At 43.8% G+C, this 27,586-nt stretch overlaps 1 protein-coding gene across 1 annotated transcript in view; it reads left to right on the top strand.

Annotated features, from left to right (window-relative positions):
• The window catches only part of RNF17 (ring finger protein 17), a 1,983,649-nt gene that overhangs the window by 213,493 nt on the left and 1,742,570 nt on the right, over positions 1-27,586 (top strand). Inside the window, exon 9 of the mRNA XM_069202301.1 lies at positions 24,455-24,555. Coding sequence (XP_069058402.1) covers positions 24,455-24,555 — 101 coding nt within the window. The remainder of the gene's footprint in view (positions 1-24,454; positions 24,556-27,586) is intronic.

The following is a 27,586-nucleotide window of genomic DNA, read 5'->3' as shown; positions in this document are numbered from 1 at the left end:
GGTACCAGTTACAAGGGACCTACCTGAGTGCCAGGGTTGTGCCAGTTGTGGAGACAAAGGTACAGTTTAGGGAAAGAACACTGGTGCTGGGGCCTGGTTAGCAGGGTCCCAGCACACTTTCAAATCATAACTTAGCATCAGCAAAGGCAAAACGTCAAGGGGTAACCATGCCAAGGAGGCATTACCTTACAGTAATGAATAGTACTGAAAAGTACTTTACGTTTGAAAAACCATAGACATTCACTGGAAAAAAAAAAAAAAAGGTTACAGGGACATTATAGTTAGGCTCACATTTTAAATGTACCAAACCATAAAAATTCACCTGTTACAGAGTTATCTCAAGTAACTGTTGCCCTAAGGTAACTATATCTCACGCCCTCGTCATGCACTAATTACTCCACAAATTATGGCACTTATTACATCTTTGATAACATCTTTGATAACATCTTTGATAACATCTTTGATAACATCAATATAATATTTGCAGCAAAATGTTTGCCGAAAAAACTGTGCATAGCAGAAAGCGAGTTATAGTTACCTTAGGGCACAAGCTATAGTTACTTGAGATAACTCTAACCATAGCTGATGAATTTCCATGGTTTTGTGTGTTTAATATGTGAGGCGAATTGTAACGTCCGTTTAACCTTTACTTTTTTTAAGTGAATATATATCATTTTCTTCCTAAACACAAAACATTTACTCCCCCACCACTTACTACCTACAACTTTTTAATTATCTAAAACTTAAATAAACTATATCTGCAGCTACACTAAACCCTAACTATAATCATGCCTAATAAAACATTTTCAACTACTAAAAAAAAAAAAAACAGATAAGGGTATGCTTCGAGGGAGAGCTAGATCTCGGTGGCAATCCACTCCAGTGCCTCCAGCAGGAAAGGACAGTAATTTGCTTTATCATGGTATCCCTGTGCATTCCTGCATTTTCACTTTCATACAGTGCAAGAAGTTGGCTTGCCACCATCCACTGTATGAATGCTTCACTGAAATGCCACATAAGGGAGATACTGGCTATGAGGCTGACATTGATATGCCAATCCATGGACATTCTAGTGCATTTGTCCTGGTGACCACACTCATGCCAATCTCAAGGTATCCAGGCAGTGAGGCCTACTGGAACTGCATTGGTTTTACCACAATGAGATTGGCACACTGTGGTCTACAGACACACGTATGGCTAAGAAATGCAGGCCGATATTCACTTTACAGCTGCTAAGGTACAGAACAAGATCCTTGCCATGTGGACTTTTGCCCTCACAATGTGCATCAGACAGGCTGAGAGCTAATGATCTGAACAACACCTTGGATCGATGAGTAGCTGCCTTACATGCCCGGAGCATCGTGTAATCAGTCCACTGTCGCTCCATTTTACATAGGTATGACATGGACATCTCGGAGGGAGGCTGAGTCACCCCTGAGGCAGGAGTACAGCACCCATGCCTCAGGTAAGTGTTCATAGTGATGAAATGTCCAGACTTCATACAAAATGATCACACCCCTGTAAAAGCATGTTGTGATGTCAATTGTACCTTTTCATGGGTTGGTTTCTCGATCCTAAAATACTTTGTGGTGCAACTGCCACATTCCTAGCATCTATCAGTTGTGCTGTCATTGCAGTGCGAGATCTACCCTGTTGACACTGTCATCAATGTCTATTCAAATTGGGTTTAGGCCTGACACACAGGAACAGGTATGAGTTCCCCATATTTCAAGTGTGCATCTGCAGGAATATTTACCCACACTTTTATTATCATTACATTCACATTAACATGCCTCCTTGTCAATTCAAAATTTATGTGTGAACAAATGCTGTTGTTTTGGCTCACTGAATGTCATTTCTTGCCAGATGATGAATACCTCCTCTAGGAAGTTGGCACTGTATATGCGATATCTACATGAGATATAGTTTGTGGAGAGTCCAGGGGTTCCCGAGAAGCTTAACAGAGGCTAGAGTAGATCAAACTAATTCTCTCTCTTGTGGTAGTGTGGTCGAGCAGTTAAGCTTATCAGAGGGTAGTGCAAAACATTTGTTGTACACACACAAACAATAGTAGTATCACCCACTCAGTGAATTAACTCCAGACCAGTGGTTTTTATATAGCAAAAATATATTTTCCTAAGTTACTTTTAGTATCACAAGATTCAAGTTGCAGGAGAGTACTTCAATAGATTCGTATTTCATGCATGTATGAACAGTACTTTGTTTGAAATCGATAAGTTATATTGGCAATAATCTGTTTTAAAACTTGACACTGCAATTTTTAGAAACAGTTCCTAGGGGGAAGAAAAGTTAGATTGTTTTACAGTTAAGTACAACACTTATAGTTCCACTCTCTGGGGGTTAGGAAGTTTACAGGTTGGGGTTGAAGTTAACCCCAAACACCCACCACCAGCAACACGGGGCCAGCTGGGTGCAGAGGTTGGGGGGGGGGGGTGGATGCCACAAGCGGGCACCAAACATACATCCTCAGCGGCGCAAACAAGGTGTCTGGTCTTCAATGATTCCCTATGAGGGGTCCCTGGGGTCACGCAGTGGCTGCAGGTGAAGCCAATGGGGTCGTCTTGGGCAAACCACAGGCTGGACAGGGAGGAGGGCCGCCTGCTGAACGTTGCTGCACCGGGTGTCGGTTTCTCCAAGGCGTTGGTGCTGCTGGACCAGTGGGTCTTAAGCGTCGGATATCTTCGTCTGGATCATTCGCAGTCAGGGTTGTCCTTGGGATTCCCTCTCCAGTTGTCGTCGTGGAGTGGTCAACCCAGGGCAGGCACTTGCTCAAATTGCCTGGGGATCCTCTAGCTGGTTGGGCCACCTGGTCACGGGCCGTGGGCGTCGGGTGCAGAGTGGTTAGGACTCGCGCATTTGGAGAGAGGTTGGAGTCCTTAGCTGTTGGTTTCTTCTTGGACAGGGTTGCTGTCCACGGGAGTTCTTGGTCCTTTTGGGTGGAGGGTAGTCCTCTGGAGCTTGGCAGAGGTCGCTGGTCCCGCTGGATGTGTCACTGTTCTTTTGCAGGTTCTTTGAAGCAGGAGTCAGGTCAGTAGGGCCGGTGCCAAATCAGTTGTCATCTTTATTCTTTGCTGGGGTTTCAGCTTAGCAGTCCTTCTTGTTAGGTCACCAGGAATCTGGTGAGCTGGGTTCAAGAGGCCCTTAAATCCTAGAATTAGGGGCATTTTAGGGGTCAGAGGGCAGCAGCCAATGGCTACTGTCCCTGAGGGTGGCTACACCCTCTTTGTGCCCATTCCCTTTTGGAGGGGGGCATAAAACCTAATCCTATTGGTCCCTGTCCTCCAAAGCAAGATGGAGGATTCTGCAGGATGGGGGTAACCTCAGTTCTAGAAACCTTAAGGGGGGGTCCTGGCTGGGGTGGTCACTCCTCCCTGTTTTCCCTTATTTTCCCGCTGGACTTGAAGCAAAAGTGGGGCTTTGACCAAGGCCGGGCAGCTCCACTGGTTGGGGTGACCTGGTGGGACTGTAATCACAGGCTTGAGCCTTTGAGGCTCACCGCTAGGTGTTAAAGTTCGTGTAGGTGGGAGGTGTGAAGTACCTCCACCCAGGACAGGTATTGTTTCTGACCACAGAGTGCACAAAGGCTCTCACCCCTTGTGGTCAGAAACTTGTCTGAAAGTGACAGGCTGCCATAGATCGGCCAGTCCTACACTATCAGTTTGGCTAACATACAGGGGTCCTCTTTAAGATAACCTCTGTGTGCATTTTTTTTATTAAATCCCACACTGGCATCAGTGGGGTGCATTGTGCTGAGAAGTTTTGATATGAAACTTCCCAGTATTCAGTGAAGCCATTATAGTGCTGTGGAGCTCGTAATGACAAACTCCCAGACCATATACTCAATATGGCTACACTGCACTTACAATGTCTAAGAATGGGCTTAGATACTGTAGGGGCATTTTGCTCATGCAGCTATGCCCTCACCTGTGGTATAGTGCACCCTGCCTTAGGGCTGCTAGAGGGGGGTGCCTTACATGTGCTGCAGGCAGTGGTTTGTGGGCATGGCATCCTGAGAGGGATGCCATGTCGACTTTGCCTTTTTCTCCCCACTAGCACACACAAGCTGCAAAGGCAGTGTATATGTGCTGGGTGATGGGTTCCCTAGGGTGGCATAATGCATGCTGCGCCCTTGGGGACCTTCCCTGGCCATAGAGCCCTTGGTACCATGGGTACCTTTTACAAGGGATTAAGTGTGCCAGTGTGGTGCCAATTGTGGAAACGAAGGTTCAGATTAGGGAAAAGAACGCTAGTGCTGGGGCCTGGTTAGCAGGATCCCAGCACACTTTCAAAGTTGGCATCAACACTAGACAAAATGTGTGTGGGGGGGGGTAACCATGCCAACAGTGGCGCTTTCCTACACAACCAACCCTCCGCCCAAACGAAAGAGAATGAGACTAACCTTTCCGAAGAGAGGCTTCATTATCTAAGTGGAAGAACCTGGAAAGGCCATCAATTTTGGCATGGGCAGTCCCAGGTCTGTGTTCCACTAAAAAGTCCTTTCCCTGTATGGATATGGACCACCTCAAAAGTTTAGGGTTCTCACCTTTCATTTGCATAAGCCATCTGAGAAGTCTGTGGTCAGCTTGAACAATAAAGTGAGTACCAAACAAGTATGGTCTCAGCTTTTTCAGGGATCAAACCACAGCAAAGGCCTCACTCTCAATGGCAATCCAACGCTGCTCCCTGGGAAGTAACCTCCTGCTAATGAAAGCAATAGGCTGATCAAGGCCATCATCATCGGTTTGGGACAGGACTGCGCCTACCCCATGTTCAAAGTCATCTGTCTGCACAACAAACTGCCTAGAATAATTTGGAGCTTTAAGAACTGGTGCTGAGCACATTGATTCATTGAGTGTCAAAAGCTTTTTGAAAGTCAAGTCCAGTTTACCTTCTTTGGCATCTTCTTTGAGGTCCGTTCTGTGAGGGGTGTGACAATGGAACCACATCCCTTCACAAAACTCCTGTAATAACCAGTCAAGCCAAGGAATGCCCTGACTTGGGTGTGGATTTTTTTTTAGCTTCCCAGTCCATACTTGTCTGGATCTTTGGTTGTAAGGGTTTCACTTGCCCTCCACCTACCTGGTGGCCCAAGTATACAACAGTGCCCTGCCCTATTTGGCACTTAGATGCTCTCATAGAGACGCCTGCTAATTGCAAGGACTTCAAAATCTTCCCCAGGTGGACCAGGCGATCCTGGCAGCTGGAGCTAACAGCAGCAATATCATCTACATATGCTGTTCTAAAGGACTCCAACCCAGCAGGGTCTTGATTTACCAACCTTTGGAAGGTGGCAGGGGCATTCTTTAAGCCAAAGGGAATAACAGCAAACTGATAATGCCCATCAGGTGTAGAGAATGCTGTATTTTCTTTGGCTCCAGGTGCCATCCTAATTTGCCAGTACTCTGCAGTCAAGTCAAAGGTACTTAAAAATGTGGCTGCACCTAATTTGTCAGTCAGGTGATCTGCTCTGGGTACGGGGTGTGCATCTGTCTTAGTGAGTTGAGACCTCTGTAGTCCACACAGTGTCATTTCTCTCTTGCCATCTTTGGTATGAGGTTTGGGACTAAGACCACTGGGCTAGCCCACAGACTGTTAGTGCTCTACTACCCCTAACTCCAGCATCTTCTGGACTTCCACTTTGATGCTCTCTTTGACTTGGTCATACTGTCTACAAATTGTGTTTTTGACAGACTGTCTGCGGTGTCCACATCATGGGTACACAAGTGTGTCTGGCCAGGGGTCAAAGAGAAGAGATCACCATACTGCTTTAGGACTTGCCTGCAGTCAGCTTGCTGTTGAGCAGAGAGGGTGTCTGAATAGACAACTCCATCTACTGACCCATCCTTAGGGTCTGTTGAAAGGAGGTCAGGGGGAGGTTCACCCTCTGCTTCCTGGTCCTCATCAGTAACCATCAGCATGGTTATGTCTGCCCTGTCATTATAGAGTTTCAGGCGGTTAACATGGCTCACCCTCTTGGGTGTCGTACTAGTGCCCAGTTACACCAAGTAGGTGAGCTGACTCTTCTTTACTAGGATTTGGTAAGGGCCACACCATCTGTCCCGAAGTACCCTGGGTGCCACAGGCTCCATAACTCAGACTTTCTGCCCTGGTTGGAATTCTACCAGTGCAGCCTTTTCGTCATACCACAGCTTCTGGAGTTATTGGCTGGCATCAAGGTTTCCGGATGCCTTTTCCATGTACTCAGCCATCCTAGAGAGGAGGCCAAGCACATAGTCCACCACATCTTATTTAAGCTCATGAAGAGGTCTCTCCCAGCCTTCTTTAACAAGTGCCAGTAGTCCCCTTATAGGATGGCTAAACAGAAGCTCAATGGGAAAAGGGGGGGAGAACCCTTCTCCCTTCTGTGGCCAGGTGTCCCAAACAGCTAGACAGGATCCCCAGCGACTTTGAGCAAGTGCCTACCCTGGGTTGACCTCTCTACAACAACTTCTGAAGAGGGAATCCAGAGGAATCTGCTGACCGCGAATGTTCCGTACAAAGATATCAGACGCCTAAAGACCCACTGCATCCAGGCCTTGGAGAAACAGACATCCAGTGCAGCAACGTTCAGCAGGGGGCCCTCCTCCCTGTCCAGCCTCTGGTTTGCCCAAGACGACCCACTGGACATCACCTGCAGCTGCTAAGTGACCCCCAGGGCCCCTTCACAGAGAATCATTTGCGACCTGACACCTTGTTTGCACCCTGCACCCAGCCACCCCAGGGCCACTGAGGGTGTATGTCTGGTGCCTGCTTGTGGCCCACCAGTGATTCTCTAAACCTGCCAGGTCTGCCCTCCGAAGATGCAGGTACTTACCTGCCTGCAGATCTGAAATCGAGTGCCCCCAGTCTCCATAGAAGCCCATGTTAACTTTGCCAACTCTTTGACCTCTGCAGCCAGCTGGCCCCATGTTGCTGGTGGTGGGTGTTAGGGGTTACCTTGAACCCCAACCTGTGGACGTCCTAACCCCCGGAGACTGGGTCTGTAAATGTTGCACTTAATTGTAAAACTAAATACCTTTTCTCCCCCCAAACTCTTTCCTGAAAATTGTCAAGTTTTAAAATAGATTATTGCCAATATTTCAAAAACTGTATGACCTATTGATTTTTTTTAAAAGTACTGTTAATACATGTGTGAAATATGAATCTATTGAAGTACTTAACTGCAACTTGAATCTTGTGATTCCAAAAAATAAATTATGAAAAGATTTTTGCTATATAAAAACCACTGGTCTGGAGTTAAGTCATTGATTGTGTGCTTCTTCTATTGTCTGTGTGTGTACCACAAATGCTTTGCACTACCCTCTGATACACCTAACTGCTCGACCACGCTACCACAAAAGAGAACATTAGTATTATCTGTTTTAGCCTATGTTAAGCCTCTGGGGAACCCCTGAACCTTGCACAAACTATATCTCATTTTGTGTTTACAGAGCCAGCTTTGCATTTGCTGGACTACTCAGCCAATACCTGAGCACACAACTAAATTTCAAAATTGTCTTTAGAAAACTAATTTTTGAATTTGACATTTTTCTAAATTTTGAAAAGTCCTGCTAGGACCTTGGTTAAGTCCCCTTAGCATCTCCTTTTAAGAAATAAAAGTTATTGTAAAGTTAGGATTTCGTCAGTAGAAGTAGTTTTTAGTTTCTAAAAAGTAATCTCAACTTTTAGTAATATAATGAGCAGCTCATAGGGAACACTGATGGAACTCAACATCACCCCTTACCTCCATCTATGGATGGCAGAGTTAAGATCCCTCTGTAAGCTGAAAAAGATTAAAACAGGTTCCAACCCAACCAAGGTCAAGCTCCAAGACCACCCTGCTGAGTAGGGGAATCTTCCACAGGGGAGTACATCTCCTCTGGGAACATTGGTGACAGCCTAAATGAAGAGGACATCCTTTTAGCAAAGATGGCCAAAAGGTTAGCTTTGGAACAGCAACTCTTGGCTATAGAAAGGTAGAGAGCAGATTTGGGCTTAGCACCCATTAGCGGTGACAGCAACTCAAATCGGGTCAAAGAGAATACTGGTATCCTAAAAATCCCCAAAGATATTGTCTCAAAATATGAAGAGGGTGATGATATCAAGCGGTTAACAGCCCTTAGGAGGGCTTGTGCAACAAGAATGATAAACCGATCTCACTGGAGAGCCATCCTGTGGGAACCGTTTACTGGTAAGTGTAGGGATAGACTCCTCTCACTCACTGGTAAATATGCAGAATCCTATGATCACGTTAAGGCTACCTTGATTGAGGGCTTTGGATTCTCAACAGAGTATAGAATTAGGTTCAAGGAGGCTCACAAAACCTCGAGCCAGTCCCGAGTTGATTTTGATGACTACTCAGTGAAAACACTAGATGGTTGGATAACTGGTAGTGGAGTGCATGACTTATAGGCTTTATAATTTGTTTATGAAGGAATACTTATTAAGTAACTGCTTCAATGACAAGTTGCATCAACATCCGGTAGACCCAGATCTAATTTCTCCCCGAGAATTGGGAAAGAAGGAAGACCTTTGGATCAAAACTTCCACGGGAGATGACCAAAAGAAAGGGGTCACAAAGCCTCCCCAGGGGAAGGCTGGTGAGACACTTAATGACAAAAACAAAGTATCTTCACAAAGGCCCCAAAAGCCTACACAGGAGGGTGGGCCCCGAGCCTCTTTACAGTCTACAAATGGATACAAGAGTAAAAACATTGATCCCAAAAAGGCCTGGTGTAAACAGCATAGACACCAAACTGGAGACATGGCCTGTCCCAAGAAAAATCCCACTAGCACTACTCCAGTTAGTAATGGAATAGCCAGCCTACAGGTGGGATTAACAGTGTGCCCAGAGCAAATCAGGGTTCACACTGAAGCTACTTTAGTCTCTGAGGGTGGGGTGGACTTAGCCACACTAGCTGTCTGGCCGCCTAACATGCTAAAATACAGGCAGCAGCTCATTATTAATGGGACAAAGGTAGAAGCCCTGAGGGATACAGTGTAGTGTGGTCAGTTTTATATATCCGTTGCTCGTTAGCTTCAGGCTTTTAGGCCTTTGTGCACTTTGCCCTAGATGTATTTTATTCCTTTGCTTGCAGCTTAGAGCCTCTGTGCACTTTGCTCTAAATGCTTTTTATTCGGCTTCGTACTGTTATTTTTCAAATAACCAGTTCTACGGTCTTGTTTTATTTTTTATATCACACTGTTTAGCCTACTTCAGCACTGGAGTCCTTAACACATTCTTGTTCACTCTGTGCTTTAGTCAAGGATACAGTCTGGTACATTGCCGATAGACGTGGTAGGAGTTTAGTCTCTGGCATTCTTGCGCAGGGACATTTTGTGATCACACTGACATGTTAGTTATAAAAACACTTCCTTGTCCCAATACACGCAAGAGGGAGATTTCAACCATGGAACCACAACTAGACGCTGACTGCCTCGTTGCAGATGCTGAATCAGATCAGAGGCCGTTGCTCAGGTATGAGGGGTTATGGCTTCCCAGGGAATCTGAAAGGCAAGTTAGAAGCTTAACATGCTGTGCTCGAAATAGAACTAGCTGAGAGAGAGTAGAAATTATTAACACCATGATAGCGTTATTCTTATGTTTCACTCTCCTCGTGACTATTTCAATCCTACTGTGTTGTATGGTTCTAGTTATTGCGGCTCACACCTTAATATCTAAAATGCAGTTGTTTTATTAAAACAATCTATAAAACTCAAACTGCCTTTGTCATTTGTATATGAGATCGTACTGTAAATGAGAGAGCTGGTTTGGATCTGAGTGACCACGACTTCCCTGAGAAGTTCTAAGATGTCATGCGCTCGGCTGCCAAATCATCCCTTCCCCTTGGGAGAGATGAGGCACTGCTAGTTAGCCGGAGCAAAACCGGATTTAGGGTGACAGAGGTCCTTCCAAGTGGGTCAGACTCAGTCCCCCACACCGTGAACGATCCTGCTACCTAGAAATCCAGTAGTCTCAGTTAGGATAATGAGAGCCCACGCGACAACAGGTGATAGTGTCACCATGGTGACAGACAAACCGATTTTCCCAGGACAGTATTTGGCTGGACAAACATACCCAGTTGCAAATGCTGACAAAATTACCAAAGTCCATCCCATGGCTATTATGACTTTAGAATGGGGAGGGGTTACTGGCCTGTAACAGGTAGTGGTCTCTTCTGCAATTCCGGTGGAATGCTTGCTAGGTAATGATCCGGAGACCTCAGCTTGGGCTGACCTAGAGCTCAAAAAAGCACAGGGTGAAAAAAGTGTTGGAGCCTGGAATAATGGCCCACCCTTCCAAGAGAAAAGGTAAGTGGACTGAGGGACTAGCTTCTCAACAGCTAAAGAAACAGGACCTCTCTTCCTATGAAGATGTCTCATCCCCTGAGGGAATTGAGTCCATGGAGCAGGAGCCTTATCAAGTAGAGCACTTAGGCCCAGGGGGAACCTCAAGGGAACAGCTGTGCCAGGAACAACAGACTTGTCCCACTCTTGAAGGCCTGAGGCAGCAAGCTGATGCACAGGAAAAGGGAGTTGTCAGTGGCTCCCACAGGGTCTATTGGGAAGATGGACTCCTTTTCACCGAGGCCAGAGACCACAAACCTGGTGCCATTAAGACAGTGGTAGTGCCTCAGGAGTTTAGAGAGTTTATCCTCAATTTGGCCCATGACATCCCCTTAAGCTAGTCATTTGGGACAGACCAAAACATGGAGCAGACTTGTAAACCACTTTTAGTGGCCCAATATGCCCCCAAAAGTGAAGGAGATTTGTAGCTCCTGTGTCACATGTCAAGCCAGTGGCAAGACAGGTGGCCACCAAAAGCCCCTCCCCCTTATTCTACTTCCTGGGGTGGGGGCACCCTTTGAAAGGAATGGTCTGGACAGAGTGGGTCCACTTGAGCCACCCACAGCCTCAGGGAACCAGTACATACTGGTAGTAGTGGATCATGCTACCAGATACCCTGAAGCAATCCCCTTAGGTCTACTACTGCCCGTGCAGTAGCCAAGGCCCTGATTGGTATTTTTACCAGAGTGGGTTTTCCTAAGGAGGTGGTAATTGTCAGAGGTACAAACACCATCTCAGCTTACCTGAAACACATGTGGAATGAGTGTGGGGTGACTTACAAATTCACCACACCATACCATCTACAAACCAAAGGACTTGTTGAGAGATTCAACAAGTCATTAAAGGGCATGATCATGGGGCTCCCTGAAAACTCCAAAAGGAGATGGGATGTCCTCCTGCCATGCCTGCTTTTTGTCTACAGAGTGAGTTTGGAGTCCTTAGTTGGTTTCTTCTTGGACAGGGTTCCTGTCCATGGGAGTTCTTGGTCCTATTTGGGTGCAGGGCAGTCCTCCGGAGCTTGGCAGAGGTCGCCGGTCCCGCTGGATACATCGCTGTGCTTTTGCAGGTTCTTTGAAGCAGGAGACAGGCCAGTAGGGCTGGGGCCAAATAATTTGTCGTTTTCCTTCTTCTCTGCTGGGGTTTCAGCTTAACAGTCCTTTTTCTTGTTAGGGCGCCAGGAATCTGGTGAGCTGGGTTCAGGGAGTTCCTTAAATCCTAGATTTAGGGGCATTTTAGGGGTCAGAGGGCAGTAGCCAATGCCTACTGTCCCCAAGGGGTGGTTACTCCCTCTTTGTGCCCACTCCCTTTGGAGAGGGGGGCACAAACCTAATCCTATTGGTCCCTGTCCTCCAAACCAAGATGGAGGATTCTGCAGGGGGGGGGGGGGTCACCTCAGCTCTGGACACCTTAGGGGTGGTCCTGGCTGGGGTGGTCACTCTTCCCTGTTTTCCCTAATTTTCCCACCGGACTTGCTGCCAAAAGTGGGGCTTTGTCCGGGGGGGGGCGGGCAGCTCCACTAGCTGGAGTTCCCTGGAGTAATGTAATGCGAGGCTTGAGCCTTTTAGGCTCATCACCAGGTGTTACAGTTCCTGAAGGGGGGGAGGTGTGGAGCACCTCCACCCAGGACAGGCTTTGTTTCTGACCACAGCAGAGTGCACAAAGGCTCCCACCCCATGTGGTCAGAAACATGTCTGAAAGTGGTAGGCTGGCATAGACCGGTCTGTCCTTCACTAGCAGTTTGGCTAACATACAGGGGACATTTCTAAGATGCCCTCTGTGTGCATTTTTTTATAAATCCCACGGTGGCATCAGTAGGGTTTTAGGAGCTGAGAGGTGTATCAAACTTCCAGTATTCAGTGAAGCCATTATGGAGCTGTGGAGTTTGACAAACTCCCAGACCATACACTCAATATGGCTACACTACACTTACAATGTCTAAGAATTGCTTTAGACACTGTAGAGGCATATTGGTCATGCTGCTATGCCCTCACTCTTGGTATAGTGCACCCTGCGTTATGGCTGTAAGGCCTGCTAGAGGGGTGTCTTACCTATGCCACAGGCAGTGGTTTGTGGGCATGGCACCCTGAGAGGGGTGCCATTTTGACGTTGCCTATTTCTCCCCACCAGCACACGCAAGCTGCAAAGGCAATGCATTTGTGCTGGGTAAGGGGTTCCCTAGGGTGGCATAATACATGCTGCAGCCCTTGGCACCATGGGTAACTTTTACAAGAGACTTAACTGTGTGCCGGGGTTGTGCCAGTTGTGGGAACAAAGGTACAGATTTTGGGAAAGAACACTGGTGCTGGGGCCTGGCTAGCAGGATCCCAGCACACTTTCAAAGTTGGCATCAGCACTAGGCAAAAGGTGGGGGGGGGTTAACCATGCTAACAGTGGCACTTTCCTACACCTCCCCATACACATCACACTATTGCAACTATCATGGATCACACCCAGACGTCCAAGAGCTGCAACCATGTACTCATGACACCTTCCGCATCAGGTTTCGAGAAGCTGTCAACTTTTTACTGGGTGTTCAGGTCCGTGTCCACCTGCAGGACATTAATTTGAAATTTGCTTTTTAAATAGTCCATCTGCACACAGTTGAAATTCAAAACTAACACTGACATCCCAGTGCGACAGCACATTTCAACACCCTTACACAGACATATGTAGACCTTGTCAGAACTGGAATGCACCTAATCACCTTGCAGGGCTGATCTGGCTGAAGACGAAAGGTCAGAAATGTTGCACATCACATGCCAGAATCAGGCGTACAATGTTGTAAGAACTGCTGTGCAGCATCATCACAGACCCCTTTGCACCATGACACAAGGATGCAACCACTAGGACTAGGTAGACAAAAGTATTCCTGCACTAGGAAAGGACAGGTAAAGGTTAAAGACAGTGCATTATTGTCCATTCACTTTGGCTTTGCTCCCCAAGGTTCCTTGATGTACTGGGTGTAGTAGTAATAAATGTGACATTTGGTACATACATACTTTGCCATTCCATACGGACACAAATTATACTGGGGCATGGTGAATAGTAATATGAAATGTGAATCCAGCCATAGAGGCAGTTTTTCTAACATAGTGTGCAATGTTAGCGTCACCTGGATGAGCCAAAACAGCAATACATTTTGAATACCATTACTTTAATATGGCAAAATGTTTGTCAGTGCAGGTGTTTAGTAAAGAGTAACCCTAAGTTGGGAAAGGGCTGCTTGGCGCCAGGAGTGCTTGTTCAATATAACGCAAAACATTTATACCATGTGTGCTGCTTTCTGTTGCTGTTTGGTAAGTCTACCACTTGATGTTGCTCTCACCTTGTGTATTACAAGGCATCCACACATTACAGCTACATTTTGCAACTAAAATTTAGCATAACTAATATATAAGAATTACGACATGCTGATGGTAGAAGAATACATACCCATGGGGCCTCAAACATCCACCTAGCAGGTCCAGTGCATCTGCCTTACAGGATTTCACCTGTGGACAGCAATGTTTCAGCTGGGAAACAGCTCAAGCTTCATGAGACACCTATGCAATGTACCACTGTGCCCTCTCACATTGATCCTTGTGATTCATTGGAGGGTAATCTTGGCTTTCCCTTTCCCCAACAGCCACCATCTGTGGCAAGTAGTGCATTACCTCCCAGATCAGTGTAACTGTCGTGTAGGCTCTCATTATTCTAATGAGACTACTGGATTTCGAGTGGCAGAATCGCCTGCGGTGTGGGAGACTGAGTCTAACCGCCTACAGGTGACACCTGTCGCTCCAATCTGGGTTCTGCTCCTGCTAACTAGCAGTGCCTCATCTTTACCCAAGGGCAGGGATGATTGGGCCGATGAGCGCATGGCATAACTGGTTTCTCAGTGAAGCCGTGGTCACTCAGGTCTCATCCGTTTCTCTCATTTACATTAGTCTCACATACACAATGACAAACAGAGGCAGTATATATTCCAATAATGCTTTAATAAAGCGACTGCATCTTAGATAGCAAACTGTGGACTGCAATAACCAGGACAATACAGCATGACAAGATTAAAATTGTGACAAGGACAGGAAAACATAAAAATAATGCTACCATCTTGTCACTAGTGTCAACAGACTAATTCCTACCTAGGCTATGATAGAGCACAGCGTGTTAAGCTCTAATTCTGCCCTTCAGGTTCCCCTGGGAAGACATCATCCCCATACCTGGGAAAAGGTCTGAAGTCTGTAAAGACAGCTGTAGCGAAGCAATCAGCGTACAGTCGTGGTTCTCTGGCTGGAATCTCCCTCTAACGTGTAAGGGACAGAGAAGTGTTTTTGTTAAAACACAGCTGGTGTTCTAAGAAAATGTCCCTACGTAAGGATGTTTATTTTCTATGAATGTCAGAGACTAAACTTATACCACGTTCACCGGCAACTTATCTTGCTGTAGCCTTGAAAGAAGCACAAAGTGAGCAAGAATGTCTTGTTTGAGAACTGAGTGCTGGCCTAAGCAAAAACAGTCAGGTAGAGAGAAAATAAAACAAGACCGTAAAAGTGGCTACTGTAACAATAATAAAGCAAAGCTGAATAACATACATCTAGGTTAAAGTGCACAGTGGCAGGCCTAGTATGTTAAAATAACGTGCATGGAGCTATAACTAAAATGTCTACACAGCACAACAACCTCTCCATCAATAAAGTTCTTGCCTCTACTCTTTCTAAACATGGCCCTATCCCTCCTTACAACACTAAATTAAAAAAAAAACACCCCTTACACCACAAACTGTGCCTAAATAACTGTTAATCCAAATTGATGAAACTCAGCAATACAAAGACAATTTCAAAATACAACACTAATGCACAAAAGTACAGTCTATATGTAACAGGGAGAAACCAGACTCAAACTACACCACAAACTGCCAAACTATCCTCCAAACTCTCTCTCTGCATTCTAAAAACAACCTGCACCAACCAACTGACACTTTCAGAAAGTGAAAGTAACATGTAAAGTTCCTAGTGTGCTGCAGTTCCTAGTGTGCTTGCTTTATTTTTTGGGTGTGACAGGCAGCTTGTTGCAATTCGCGTTTATTTTTCCAACGCGTTGCTAAACATATAGTCATTGCCTGGTGCACTATCCACGCAACACATATTCCCTAGTCAATTGCCAATGTAGAGCGCAGAAGATAGCCACACATTAGCCTAAAGGACCTCTGCATGGAGCTACACAATGGTCGACATAGTGATGCGCTGCAAATAACCACGCAGTGCATATATTACTTAGCCAGTGGCCTATGTAGAGCACAGCAAATGGCCACACAAGGACCTAGATTGAGAGCTGCAGTCATGCATTCAGTGACATAGGGATGCGCCGCAAATACCTATGCAACGTATATGTTACCAAGGCAATGACCTATATAGGGTGCAGCATTTAGCCACACTATGGCCTATATTGAGCGCCACGAAGAGCCAAGCAATGGGCGATATAGTGACGGGCCACAAATACCCATGCAACACATTACCTAGTCAATGGCATATCTTGAACGCAGAAAATACCCACACAACATGTTACCTTAGCATTGGCTTATCTAGAAAGTACCCATGCAACACATATTACGCAGACAATGGCATATCTAAAAAGCAGAAAATACCCACATAATTCATGTTACCCAGACAATGCCATAATCTAGAACGCAGCAAATGCAAAACACATCTGTTTTCTTGACAGTAGACTGTAGTGCAAGACACAAAGGCACCCGGTATCACTTATGCTCCTACACAGCTCATGTACATGGTTTCCAATTTACCATCACATTTAAGAATATAGAAGTGTGTTGATGCTTTTCATTAAGTGTTTAGCAGCAGTGTATGAAAGCTGCAACGTGTGTATGGATACCTGTGTGCGCCTGCACACTAATGCTCATAAAGCCCAATGTTTGAAACATCATGAAACACATAACTTACTGGATCTGTGCCAGTGTGTTGTCATGCTTGGTGACAAGTGTAAGTATCATTCACAGGTATCATGTAGCTGCTCTTTTCATGGGTTACAAGGATTTCTGGTTTTACACGTGCTATTCTGACAATGTGTACACATATGTATAATCTCTCACTATCCACACACAGTTTCCAATTTGGAATGTTTCGTGCCTCAGGTTCTAAGGATTTGTCAAAATGTGTGTGTTCACCTTTCACTAGCCTTGTACTGTGACACGTGGGAGTATGGTCCAAGATCACTGTAAGGTGGTAGACATCACTCTCCTTGACTTTGTGTAGCACAAGTGGACTTCACAACATTGACAGATAGCCATCTTTTGATGTTGAAGTCTCACATACCAATCACTTAGCTTACGTGATTTGCCAAGTATTCATTGCAACTGAACATCATGAATTGTGTGCTATTGACATGTATCAATGTATAGTTGTACCGAAGACTGAGATGACAACAGAGATTTGTGTCTTCCTCTATGAGCCACATAATGTGATTGTTGTGTGTAGATGAACATAATTGCTTTAAATAACTTCATCTTTTTCACATCAGACTCCTTTGCACTCATACATGGTTCATGATCGTTCCCGATATGTGGCAAACCTCCTGAAGATGTAACTGTCTGAGGAAATGTTAGTACTACACTCATGACTTGGTGACAGACTGAAATGTATCGTTCTGAGTTCCCATTCTTTGTCATCACTCTGATTACGTCATACCACTGCTTGTGTAGCATTTTTTTTTAGTTCCATGTGATCACCAGTGTCCACGTGGCACTGCAGGTTAATTTGGTGTGCACAAAATCCTGTATGTCTAACTTTGTACACCAACATGTTTGTGTTTAGGAATCACGGATGAATTGTGTATGCTCGGTACATCTGTAGTGGTACTTAGTGCCTTTAAAGTAGATTTTGTGAGTGCCTCACCACAAGTGAAGATGTCACTGCCCTTTGCCCTCATGTCTTAATATGCGAACCATTACAAGTTATTTTCAGCAGGGATATGCACAGATGGTTGCACATGCATCTACATTACTCATTGGGTGATATATTACAACCTTTCCAGTACACAGCTGATGGTTACATAATTTAATCTGAGTGAAACTATGTTTTGTATGGATGTCATATGTTTAATTGTGTACATGGGGCCTTCTTTTTTGTACACTTGTCGCCTTATATTGAAGTCTCAGACATTACATAGTTGCTGACCATTGTGAAGTTCTATAAAGCAAATGGTACTTGTATGCTGCAGCATTAAAAACTGAAACAGAATTTTGATGTGATGGGTTTATATTGCATGTGAGCCATGCATTTTATTCTGTTTATGGTGGTTCGTACAGATATAGTTAAGTACTGTGTATTCTGATGTCACAAATACCGGCTTCATCACTAACAGATGTTGGTTGTACACGATAACGTGGAATAGCATGTCTGTCAGATATTTTGTTACATATTTTGGATGAGTGTCGGTGATTAAACATTTTCAAAATGGATTGAAATGAGACAAACAAGATGATTTATTTTTAGCACTAACATCTCATGTATTAGTGTTCATTCTTTCTCTATATTTTAAGTAAATAAATATTCTACTATTCAATCACGTCTCTGATGACAAGCCATAGTGTGGACAATCCCTGAGTCATCATCCGCTTCCTGGTCAGGTGGGATTGGTCCCTCATAGTTCCATGGGACATTTGTCCTTAGACAGATGTTATGCAATGTGATTTTGCAGACCATGGTAGATGAATACAGTAGCCTGCCACCTGATTTGTCCAGCCACCTGAAGCGGAACTTTAGTACCCCAAGCATATGCTCCCACTACGTTATCGGATTTGGACGGAGCTACATTGAATTTATTCTGTTCATCTGTCATGTGAATGAGGGTCATCCGCTATAGCTGCAAACCATATCCTGCGTCACTTAGAAAGAGAAAACATCACAAGTCAATGATTGGATTCTTTGTGACTTCAACAAAACTAGCTATGTGCCACTCGTATGCAAGCAAAATCGAACACATTTAATTTCAACACTGATGTGTCTTAATTTGTTGAACATTGCTTTACACATGCTTGTTACATTTCGGATTATTTGTACATGTTGTATAGCATTTAAGAGATACACCACATCAACAGGAGAATTAACGTGTAGAAACGAGATTTGCAGGATAAGCAAGTTTGTCTATTTCTATCAACTAAATGTAAATTCTGGACTATGTGTGTACAGTGTCTATAACTTTAGATAAGCCTAATGCGCAGGCATTTTGAGCTCTATAGGTTGGAATAGTTGACAATAAGTTTGACACACATACATTTGTCATTTTTAACTATGATGTGCTTGATTGTCTACATGGTATTCCACAGCCTCACCTAGTAAATATGAATTTGAATGTCTAGTTGCTTATTCAAAGTGACAATTTGTTGGCATAATTTTAATTAATCATCCTTCAGGTATTTGTTTTTGCCTAGGCAAGTTGTTTTGATGAACTTAGACTGACACACAGGAAACAAAATCGGTCCCTTTTCTGGACTGATTTGGTACAACGGATCTTTAGAGCAACTTTCTGTCAGATAATGTATGTATGTGAAATTTAAATGTTTATGAATCCGCACTTACAGGTCTTGATTTTACAGCATTTCTTGATCATACCAATGTAAGATTGTACATGGTAATTACAATGTAATACCTCTCATCACTATGTGGCCTGGGTTTGTTACTGGTATCTGACTTCTTGGCCTATTTAATCACTGTGTGACATATGCTTTAAGTGAGATGCAGCAAATGTGAACAACTTGTGGCATGTATGTAATCATCTATTACATTGATGAAAAATGTAAATGTGCCTTATGGTGTATGTGTATTATTTGACTTTGAGTGTTGTAATGGCTGGTGTATACCTGCCATTTGCTTTTTTATCGTGACTTGTACCTAAAGTACATATCTGTTAAATGTTTTGATCCTACATGTTCAGTGTGTGACGGTCATTGTTATTTGTTGGTCCTTTCATATTTGTGGTCCTAAGAAATGCATCCGCCGACAGATACGGTCATGTGTGAAACAAATACTTAGGATGACGAGATTTGGCTAACCATTTTTAAATCAAGGGGCTTATCATATATTGCCACCTTGATACATCATTGCGCGTGTGCACACATTTTTGAGGTTCTTCCTTTGATCTTAGCTTCAAATCAATTGTGGAGCTCATGATTTGTCATTTGCTGTCCATGAAATACACTACTTGTGATTCTGAAAGCTCACATGGTATGACAGGACACACTACTTAGCACTGTGTGTTTTCACCTTTCCATTTCAGAATCTCTGAGGTAATCACACAATGGAACATCATTGGCTGCATGTTTGAGTGACATACCATACCACTAGGTGCACATCACACATGATGCAAACACAGAGATGAGTGTTTGGTCATTCATTTCAAACATGCACAGTACTGGTAATTCTGCTTTTCTTACCAATTATTATGCCATTCCGATATCTGTCGGTCTCTAACCGCTCATTAATGAGACTGTGGCACGAAATGTAGGCATCGTGGGCACTGGCAGGGTATTTTACAAGAAGGTTTATGAAGAGTCCATGATGGTCCACTATTGCCTGGACAATTATGGAATAATTATGTTTGTGGTTCATGTAGAGGTGTGCAGTGGCTGCAAGGGGCACAAGTTGCACATGTGTACAATCTATGGCACCAAGCACAGGGGGGAATCCTTAATAGTCTAGAACCCTTGTTTGGTATTGTCTTGGGGAAGAGAAGGTATTGTGGGGTCTGTTTTATTATGGCATCCAACACAGATGACAGAAACGCAGATATTGCTCCCTGTGAAATGCCTGCTAATCTTGCCGATGTTTTGAAATGATGCAGAGGCCATCATGTGTAGCACAGACAAAATTTGACGTGCTGGAGTGGCATTGGTCCTTGTAGTTGCTGTCTGGAGACAAGGAGTTTTCTTATCCAGCAGTTCCATGATGGACTCCCTGTTCAATCTGTGTAAGTGAATGTCCTTCCCCACCCTGAGGAGGAGGAGGCATATGCGGTTGCGGAAAAAAACATTCCTTCCTCCTTTGCTGCCTACGTGGTTGTCTGCGAGTAACCCTCAGTTGCTGTATAACGACCTCCATGGCATAGTTGAGCTTGCCAACGTGCTCTGTGATGGTGAGGATTTTAGACTACGGCCACTGTGTCATTTTCTGCACCTGGATTGTTGATAAGCAGCAATTCTGAGGAATTTTTAGAGTCTTGCGAAACACACGCTACGTCTCAATTGGTATGGTGATAAATACCAGTGCCTAACGGGTACACAGGAGTCTGCACGGGAATGCCTACGTTGCATATATTAATTCCTGCGTGGCGCAGCAGGATTCTGAGCATTTTTTTTTCTCCATGCCAAAATTGTGGGAAAAAACAACACATCTGTGCTGATGTGTTGTTTCTTAAATATGACACTCTGCTTGCATATCCCTTGCGCCACATTGTGGCGCAGCGCTGGCACAAGCCCTTGATAAATTTGCCCCTAAACTCTTTGGCACATTTAAAGTGAAAAATTTTTGAAGGAAAATGTTATGTACCTCTTGAAATTCCTTATTTTTCCAAGAATGCACACTGGGCATATAGGTATTGTAGCTGTGTACTGTAAAGGTTGTCACCCAATGAGTAATGTAGGTGCGTGTGCAATCATCTGTGATATAAAGTCTGGTTTTGGGTCAAAATCAGATTCTTTAAGTTGTAAATATGTGAATGATTGTAAGCAAAGTAGTTAAAACAGAGCTTCCATTTGAGCCAGCCAGTAGTCTTACCTGGAATCTTGTGTGTGCATCATCCATTGGGCCACTTGTCAGCCTCTGTGCAGTGCTTATGAGGGAGGGCTATAGATTGAGGCAATAATTATATTAAATAGTTCATGTACGGATTATTCACATATCCCATGAAGTTTTGCAGTACCCCCAAATCATCCCCTCATTCTTGCTGTCCTCATTCTTCTTGAATACAGAAAGCATGAAGTAAATCCACTCATCCCTTGCATATCTTTTCCTGGGAACAGTCCAATATGGCTTTATTTTTTTTGGGGGGTAGAGCGTGCAAGAGCTTTGACCTCTTGTAAATGCTGTGTGCTTTCAACTTTGACTATCTGTTGCCTATCACTTTCACTCGTGAGTGGGCTTGCTGTCATTACTAAATGCTTTACGTTTGTCCCACCTTGAGGCTGTTTTTGTCACGCCTTGCAGACTGCCCTTGTTACATTGATTATTGCACAATAGCCGATATCATTAGGCATTGGGCGTACTATTGTTTTTATCTTTTGTGTGTCTCCTTCCTGCAGCATGGCAGCCATGGTGCTCACAGTGTGGACAGGCACAGAAAGATGAAATCGGTCGGCGGTATTGAAGCCGTGGTCACATTGTTCACAGTTATCTAATCAGAGTCATTTCTTGTTCTTTCCCTTAAAACACATGAAATTGGTAAATGATTTACATAAAACAGAAATCCTCAAAGCAAAAGTGGCTCCCCCGGCACAGGTAGAGCCGATACTACAATTTTCACTGCACTCCGGAAACTCGCCCCATAATGTTTTGCAGGACATTACTTGGACGAACATTTTTGCTCATAAGTCAGTCTATTGTAGTCCTAGGACAATGGGACCGCCACCAAAATATTCAGCTCAACGTGCTCTTTGTCTACTGATCTCTGGGTCCCCACGTGAGGTTAGTCGGGACCCCAAAATAACCCATTCCATTAGTCAGCATTGTTTTAAGCTCTCATGGTCGGAACTTGTGTTTTACGGCTGAGAGTAATTTGTGTTTAAAGAGCCTTGTTTGTAGTATCATTGTTATAGGCCTGCTACCCCTGAAAATGTGTAATGCACTACACTCTCTAGGGGATAAATATATGGTTACATTGAATTATTTTATGCCATTTGTTTTTTAAGTGGTTATTCCATCTAGAGGTAACTATATAGTTACATGACCATGTTTCTTCCAAATGCTATTTTCATTGTAGTGTCCTCTAGAGGCTGTTCTAAGCATTAGTAATATCAACATAATAAAATATTCATGGCACACAGAAACCTACCCCATAATGGATTGAAGGGCTTTACTTTTACAAACCATTACTGCTCATAATTCGGCCTATGGTGGTCCTAGGACAATAGGACCACCACCACAACGTTCAGCACAACACTTTCTGTCTACATCATATCTGGGTCCCCACACTAGGTAAGTGGGGACCCCAAAATAACCTCTCCTGCCACTCAATGTCTTTTTATGTAAAGTGCTTTCATGGCTGGAACTTTTGTTTTACAGCTGAGAGTAGTTTGTTTTAAGGGCCATATTTCATAATATCATTGCTATATGCTTGCTACCCATACAAATGGGTAATGCACTACACCCTCTAGGTGTTAAATATATGGTTACATTGCATTATGTAATGCCATTTTCTATTTGTGTGGTTATGCCCTCTAGGTGTTAATTATATAGTTACATGATCATGTTTCCAACAAATGCTATTTTCATTGTGGTGTCCTATAGGGGGTGTTCCAAGCATTAGTCATATCAACATACTAAAATATTTGTGGCACACAGAAACCCTGCCCATAATGCTTTGCAGGGCATTACTCTTACAAATTTTTTTTGCTCATAACTCAGCCCATGGTTTTCCTAGGACACTGGGACCACCACCAAAATGTTCAGCATGGTGGACTCTTTTTGTGTGCATCATATCTGGGTCCCCACACTGTTAGTGGGGACTCCATAATAATAACCTCTACCACCTTTCATTATCATTTTAAGCCCTCTCATGGATGGAACGTTTGTTTTAGAGCTGAGAGAAATCGTTTCATTGGCCTTGTTTGTAATAATATTGTTATAGGCCTGCTGGCCTCCAAAACGTATAATGCACTATGCTTTCTAGGAGCTAAATATATTGTTAAACTGCATTTCTTTCACCTGTTTTTTCATGAGGTTATGCCCTTTAGGGGCTAACAATATGGTTACATGACCATGTTTCTTACAAATGGTATTTTGAGAATTACAGTCTAATGCCAAAAGTTTATTTCTGATAAACGTTTATATGATAATTGTATGTTTTAATAATCTCCCCTTATTATAATTGACAGTGATTCAGACCAACTTAACATCCTTAGTACACTGACTGTTTGAACACTCTTGATATGTTTGGGTGACCCTTCTAGTTCTTTTTCCCTCCTCTGTGGCTGTCTTGTCTCTTTTTTGGGGGTATTGTGTTAGCCAGCCAGCAACTCTGATCGTGGGGTGTTGAAAATTATAATCTGTTGAAATTAACATGGCAGATTTAAATTGAGATTCTAAATATGCAGGGCCACTGGAATTATATGGCCGGAAAAGATGAAATTATGAGACAGGGTTAACCAATATATGTGACAAGAAAAGTCCAGTGATGAATTTACAATGCCAGTAGCTCTAACTTACGAAAATGTGAGACCTGTTGCATTGTAAATGCTTGTTTATTTCCTTAGATTTTTCCCGTGGTCTGGGACACTTATTTACTGATCGTTTTATTTAGTGCTAGCAAGGCTTTGAATGCATTACAGAGTTCTGGTCAAGATTACCCAGAATCTGAATCAAACAAAACAAAGGCTAGTCAACAACATTTTAGTCAGACCATAGTCAGTTCCAGGTACAAAGGTAGAGGTTTCTGGCTGCGGCTTCCTGCTATTTTTACTTTAGGTTATTTCACCTACGAGTTGAATCTTCCTCTCCTAATTGGCTCTCTACTTTTCTTTTTACCAAATTTATTTGCAGCTGAAATTTCTGCACACTCTGAGCATCTGTGGATTTCGGCATGTCATTGATTGCTGCACATGCGTACATGTTGCTTGTTTTGTGCCGATGTATGATTTACTTGGACTGAGGTGCTTTTAAGGTCTTGAAGGGTATATGTATCTACACTCTGGACATGAGTTTTCTCACAAAGTAATGTTTGGGACTAGCTTCTGGCTAAAAATAGTTTCGTAGACCTTCTGCTTTAAATGTATAGAAGGAGTGTTTTTTTTTTTTTCTTTTAAAGGTTTTAAGTATTTCATATCAGGCAGTGCTTTTTTTTTTTTTTTTTTTTTTTTTAATATGTTAGTGTGTTCTAAAACTTTCTATTCCTGTTGTAGACACTGGACCATCTGCGCTCAAAAAGGAAGCAGGATGAGGAAAGGGTCGCTCAGTCCATAAATGGGGAATTAAAAAAAATTGTAGGTGCCCTTCAAAAGAGGTATGCTCATTCTATTTACACAGTTTTTTTTGCCAGCAACAAAACATCTCATTGCCTCACTTGTATCCTGCCAATTTCAGAGATGCTGGGTTCAATAATGTGTTCACTTAATTATCTGATGTGCTGTTCTTTTTGCAATTATTACACATACCACAGTTACCAGTTTTTCCTGGTCCATTAGCATTACCCTGTCAAGAATCCTAACCACTTACTGGTAAAAAATGAACCTCATCCCCCATGTGCTTCTTGGTTTAAGCTGACAAAACACAGGATGAATGTCAAGCTTTTTACACAAGGCCAATTTACAGCTTTTAATTGTCTGTTTTTTCTCCTGTTTATCTTATTTGCCTCTTGACTTACACCATTCATGCTCTGCTTTATTGATTGCAGGTTTCATTTGACTTTTTGCTGCATTTATTATGATGCTTTCCAAACTTTTTCTATTAGTGTGCCTGCTTTGCAGTCCTACTGACATTTCCATGTCTCAAATATGTTTTATACTATTGGAAATTTCCCCTTCTGCAGGGGTATCCCCAAATTTGTTGCCATTCTCATGTTTTTCTAACCCTCTTTTTGTTGGCTTTAGGACTCTGAGCACTGCTAATCAATGTTGGTGTATATGCTCTCTCCCATAGAACTTGATATAATTGTCTTACACCTGTTTGTCTTGTGTAATTTACCTGTAGGTCCTTTGTAAAGTGGTATACAATATTCCCAGGGCCTGTAAATTAAATGCTACTAGTGGGCCTGCAGCGCTGATTGCACTACCTTCGAAGTAGACTTTCAAACTTGCCTCAGGCCTGCCACTGCAGTGCCTGCATGCACATTTCACTGCCACATTGACTTGGCAAGTCAGCCTACCTGCCAATGCCTAAACTCCCTTTTTACTTTAAAGGTAGGCCCCAGGTAACCAAATAGGCAGGTGCAGTTTATGTAAAAGGTAGGACGTCTAGTTTTTATGTGTTACATGTTCTAGTAATGACAAACAGCCTATTTCATTTTTCACTACTGAGTGCTGTTCCTCTCATAGGTTTGCATTGGGAATTTCCTTATATATATCTAAGTGGTAATTTCTGATGTGTGAGAAGTAACGTAGGCATGTTTGGTATGGTAACGAGAAAGCCTGATTACTGGTGCAGGTGGATTTTACATTACTATTTTAGAAATGCCTTTTTTAGAAAGTGGTTATATCTCTGTGCTTATACCTTTAGTGTTTTGCAGCCTGACTCCAATCCACATCTAGGGCAGAGTGACAGATCCACAAAGTGCATACTTTCTAGACACCCATCACACAGGAGGGGCTGGGTGTGACAGAAAAGACTTCTGCATACTAATAGCCACCCTGTGCTGGAGAGAAGGGGGGTCATTGATAGCTTACATGTGAATGGCCTGTGCCCTGCCCTTGCGTAGTGGACTGATTAGCCCCTACTTATGTCTGGAGACAGAGCTGAGTTGAAAGGGTGTTGTGCTTCACTTGAAAAGGCTCTTTTGAAGTTACCCCCTGAACAAATGCATTTTATGGAGTATAAGTACAGGGGCTGTGGCTGCTTGAATGTTTAGAATACTTTTGTAACTGGGACTGAAACTCTGCCAGAAGGGTTGCTGGCCTGCTCAAGAGAATTCATCTGAACTGCTCTTCTGTTGTTGCCCTGCTGCTGTTGGGTGGATAAAGGACTCGCTGGATGGCTTTTCTATATGTTTCCCTGCTGCCATCTGTACCCTGACATTGGACTGCCAATGTACTGTGGTGCTACAAGGAGAGATTGCCACTGAGAGCATTAGTTGTGCTGGTCTGCCTAGTCACTACTACCTGCTTTGTTTATTCCCAGGGGCCCGGCATAGGGGGATGTTGTGTGTAGCTCCCTGTGTTCCATTGGTCTTGTATAACTAGTGCTGGATGAGCGCATTTGTGTTTTCACTACAGTTCTACACTTAGCGCATGGTGAGCGCTTTGTCCACTTAAATGTTGGGCTTGCTCCATGCCCTCTGCCCTTCAATTGCAGGCTTACCTTGTGCCCTCTACCCCCAGCGTGTGAGGAGCAGGGATTAATCATCTGTTCAGTGCATGTGAAGCGGTCCTGTTTTGCCGAACTCAGCACGTGGTGGAGTGCTTCCCTTTCACCCAGTCAATGCGCCTTTGCCTGCAACACAAGGACCCGCCCAAAAGGACTGTGGTTGTCGTGCTGGGGCAAGTAAGGGTCATCACATTGAAGCATTGTCCGAGAGCGCTGACCCCGTGGGTCACAGAGATGCCGCAGCTGTGGGGAAAGCCAGTGTGACTCGCCGTGACTCAGCCCATACTTCGTTGTTCTGCACCCGGGGGGACCCAGTGAGGTACTTCTGAATAATTCGGCCTTGTCTGCCCCCCCTCTGCTCCGTGTTTGGGCCATACCTCGGGGTGCTGGACTAGTGTCAGGTGACTGGGTGAAGCCTCCTGTTCCGTATTCTGATCCTTGCCACATTTAGCAATCCTTATGGACAGGTACCTTATGTGTAATAGGCACACAGGTGCCTCGGAGCCCCGCTTGTTGCTGAGTTACTGGATACCCCCTATTAGGAGCCCACATGCACTGAGCCTTAGGGTCTCACCATGATTCATTTGCCTAATTGGGCTTACTGTTGCTGATAGGTTTATGCTGGTTTTTCATGAGTACGGTGCTTATGATGACCTCTGATGATTTTTATGTGTTTTCATTCATTCTCTACTGCATTATTGTGCCCTGATGTATGGCTATATGTTGTGTTTATGCCCTAGGCTGACAGGATAACAAATATTCTTGCAGGAGCTGAATAGTATGCACAGTCATGGTTTTTTCTATGATGCTTTGCCCATAACAGTCGCTCTTTGCAAACATTGTGATGTCTTTGACTATTGTCCAGTTGGCAAAGTGATTACTGATACATGGAGTTTGTGTATGGTGTATGTACAATATATTTTATGTCTTTTTATAATACTGGGTAGAGTCTCTTTTGTAGTGCTTTTTATTGTGTCACTGGTGTGGGTATTGCGCAAACGCTTTACACATGACCT

The sequence above is a fragment of the Pleurodeles waltl genome, chromosome 8 (assembly GCF_031143425.1).
Source record: "Pleurodeles waltl isolate 20211129_DDA chromosome 8, aPleWal1.hap1.20221129, whole genome shotgun sequence".
NCBI lineage: Eukaryota > Metazoa > Chordata > Amphibia > Caudata > Salamandridae > Pleurodeles > Pleurodeles waltl.
This window is presented reverse-complemented; position numbering and strand designations above follow the sequence as displayed.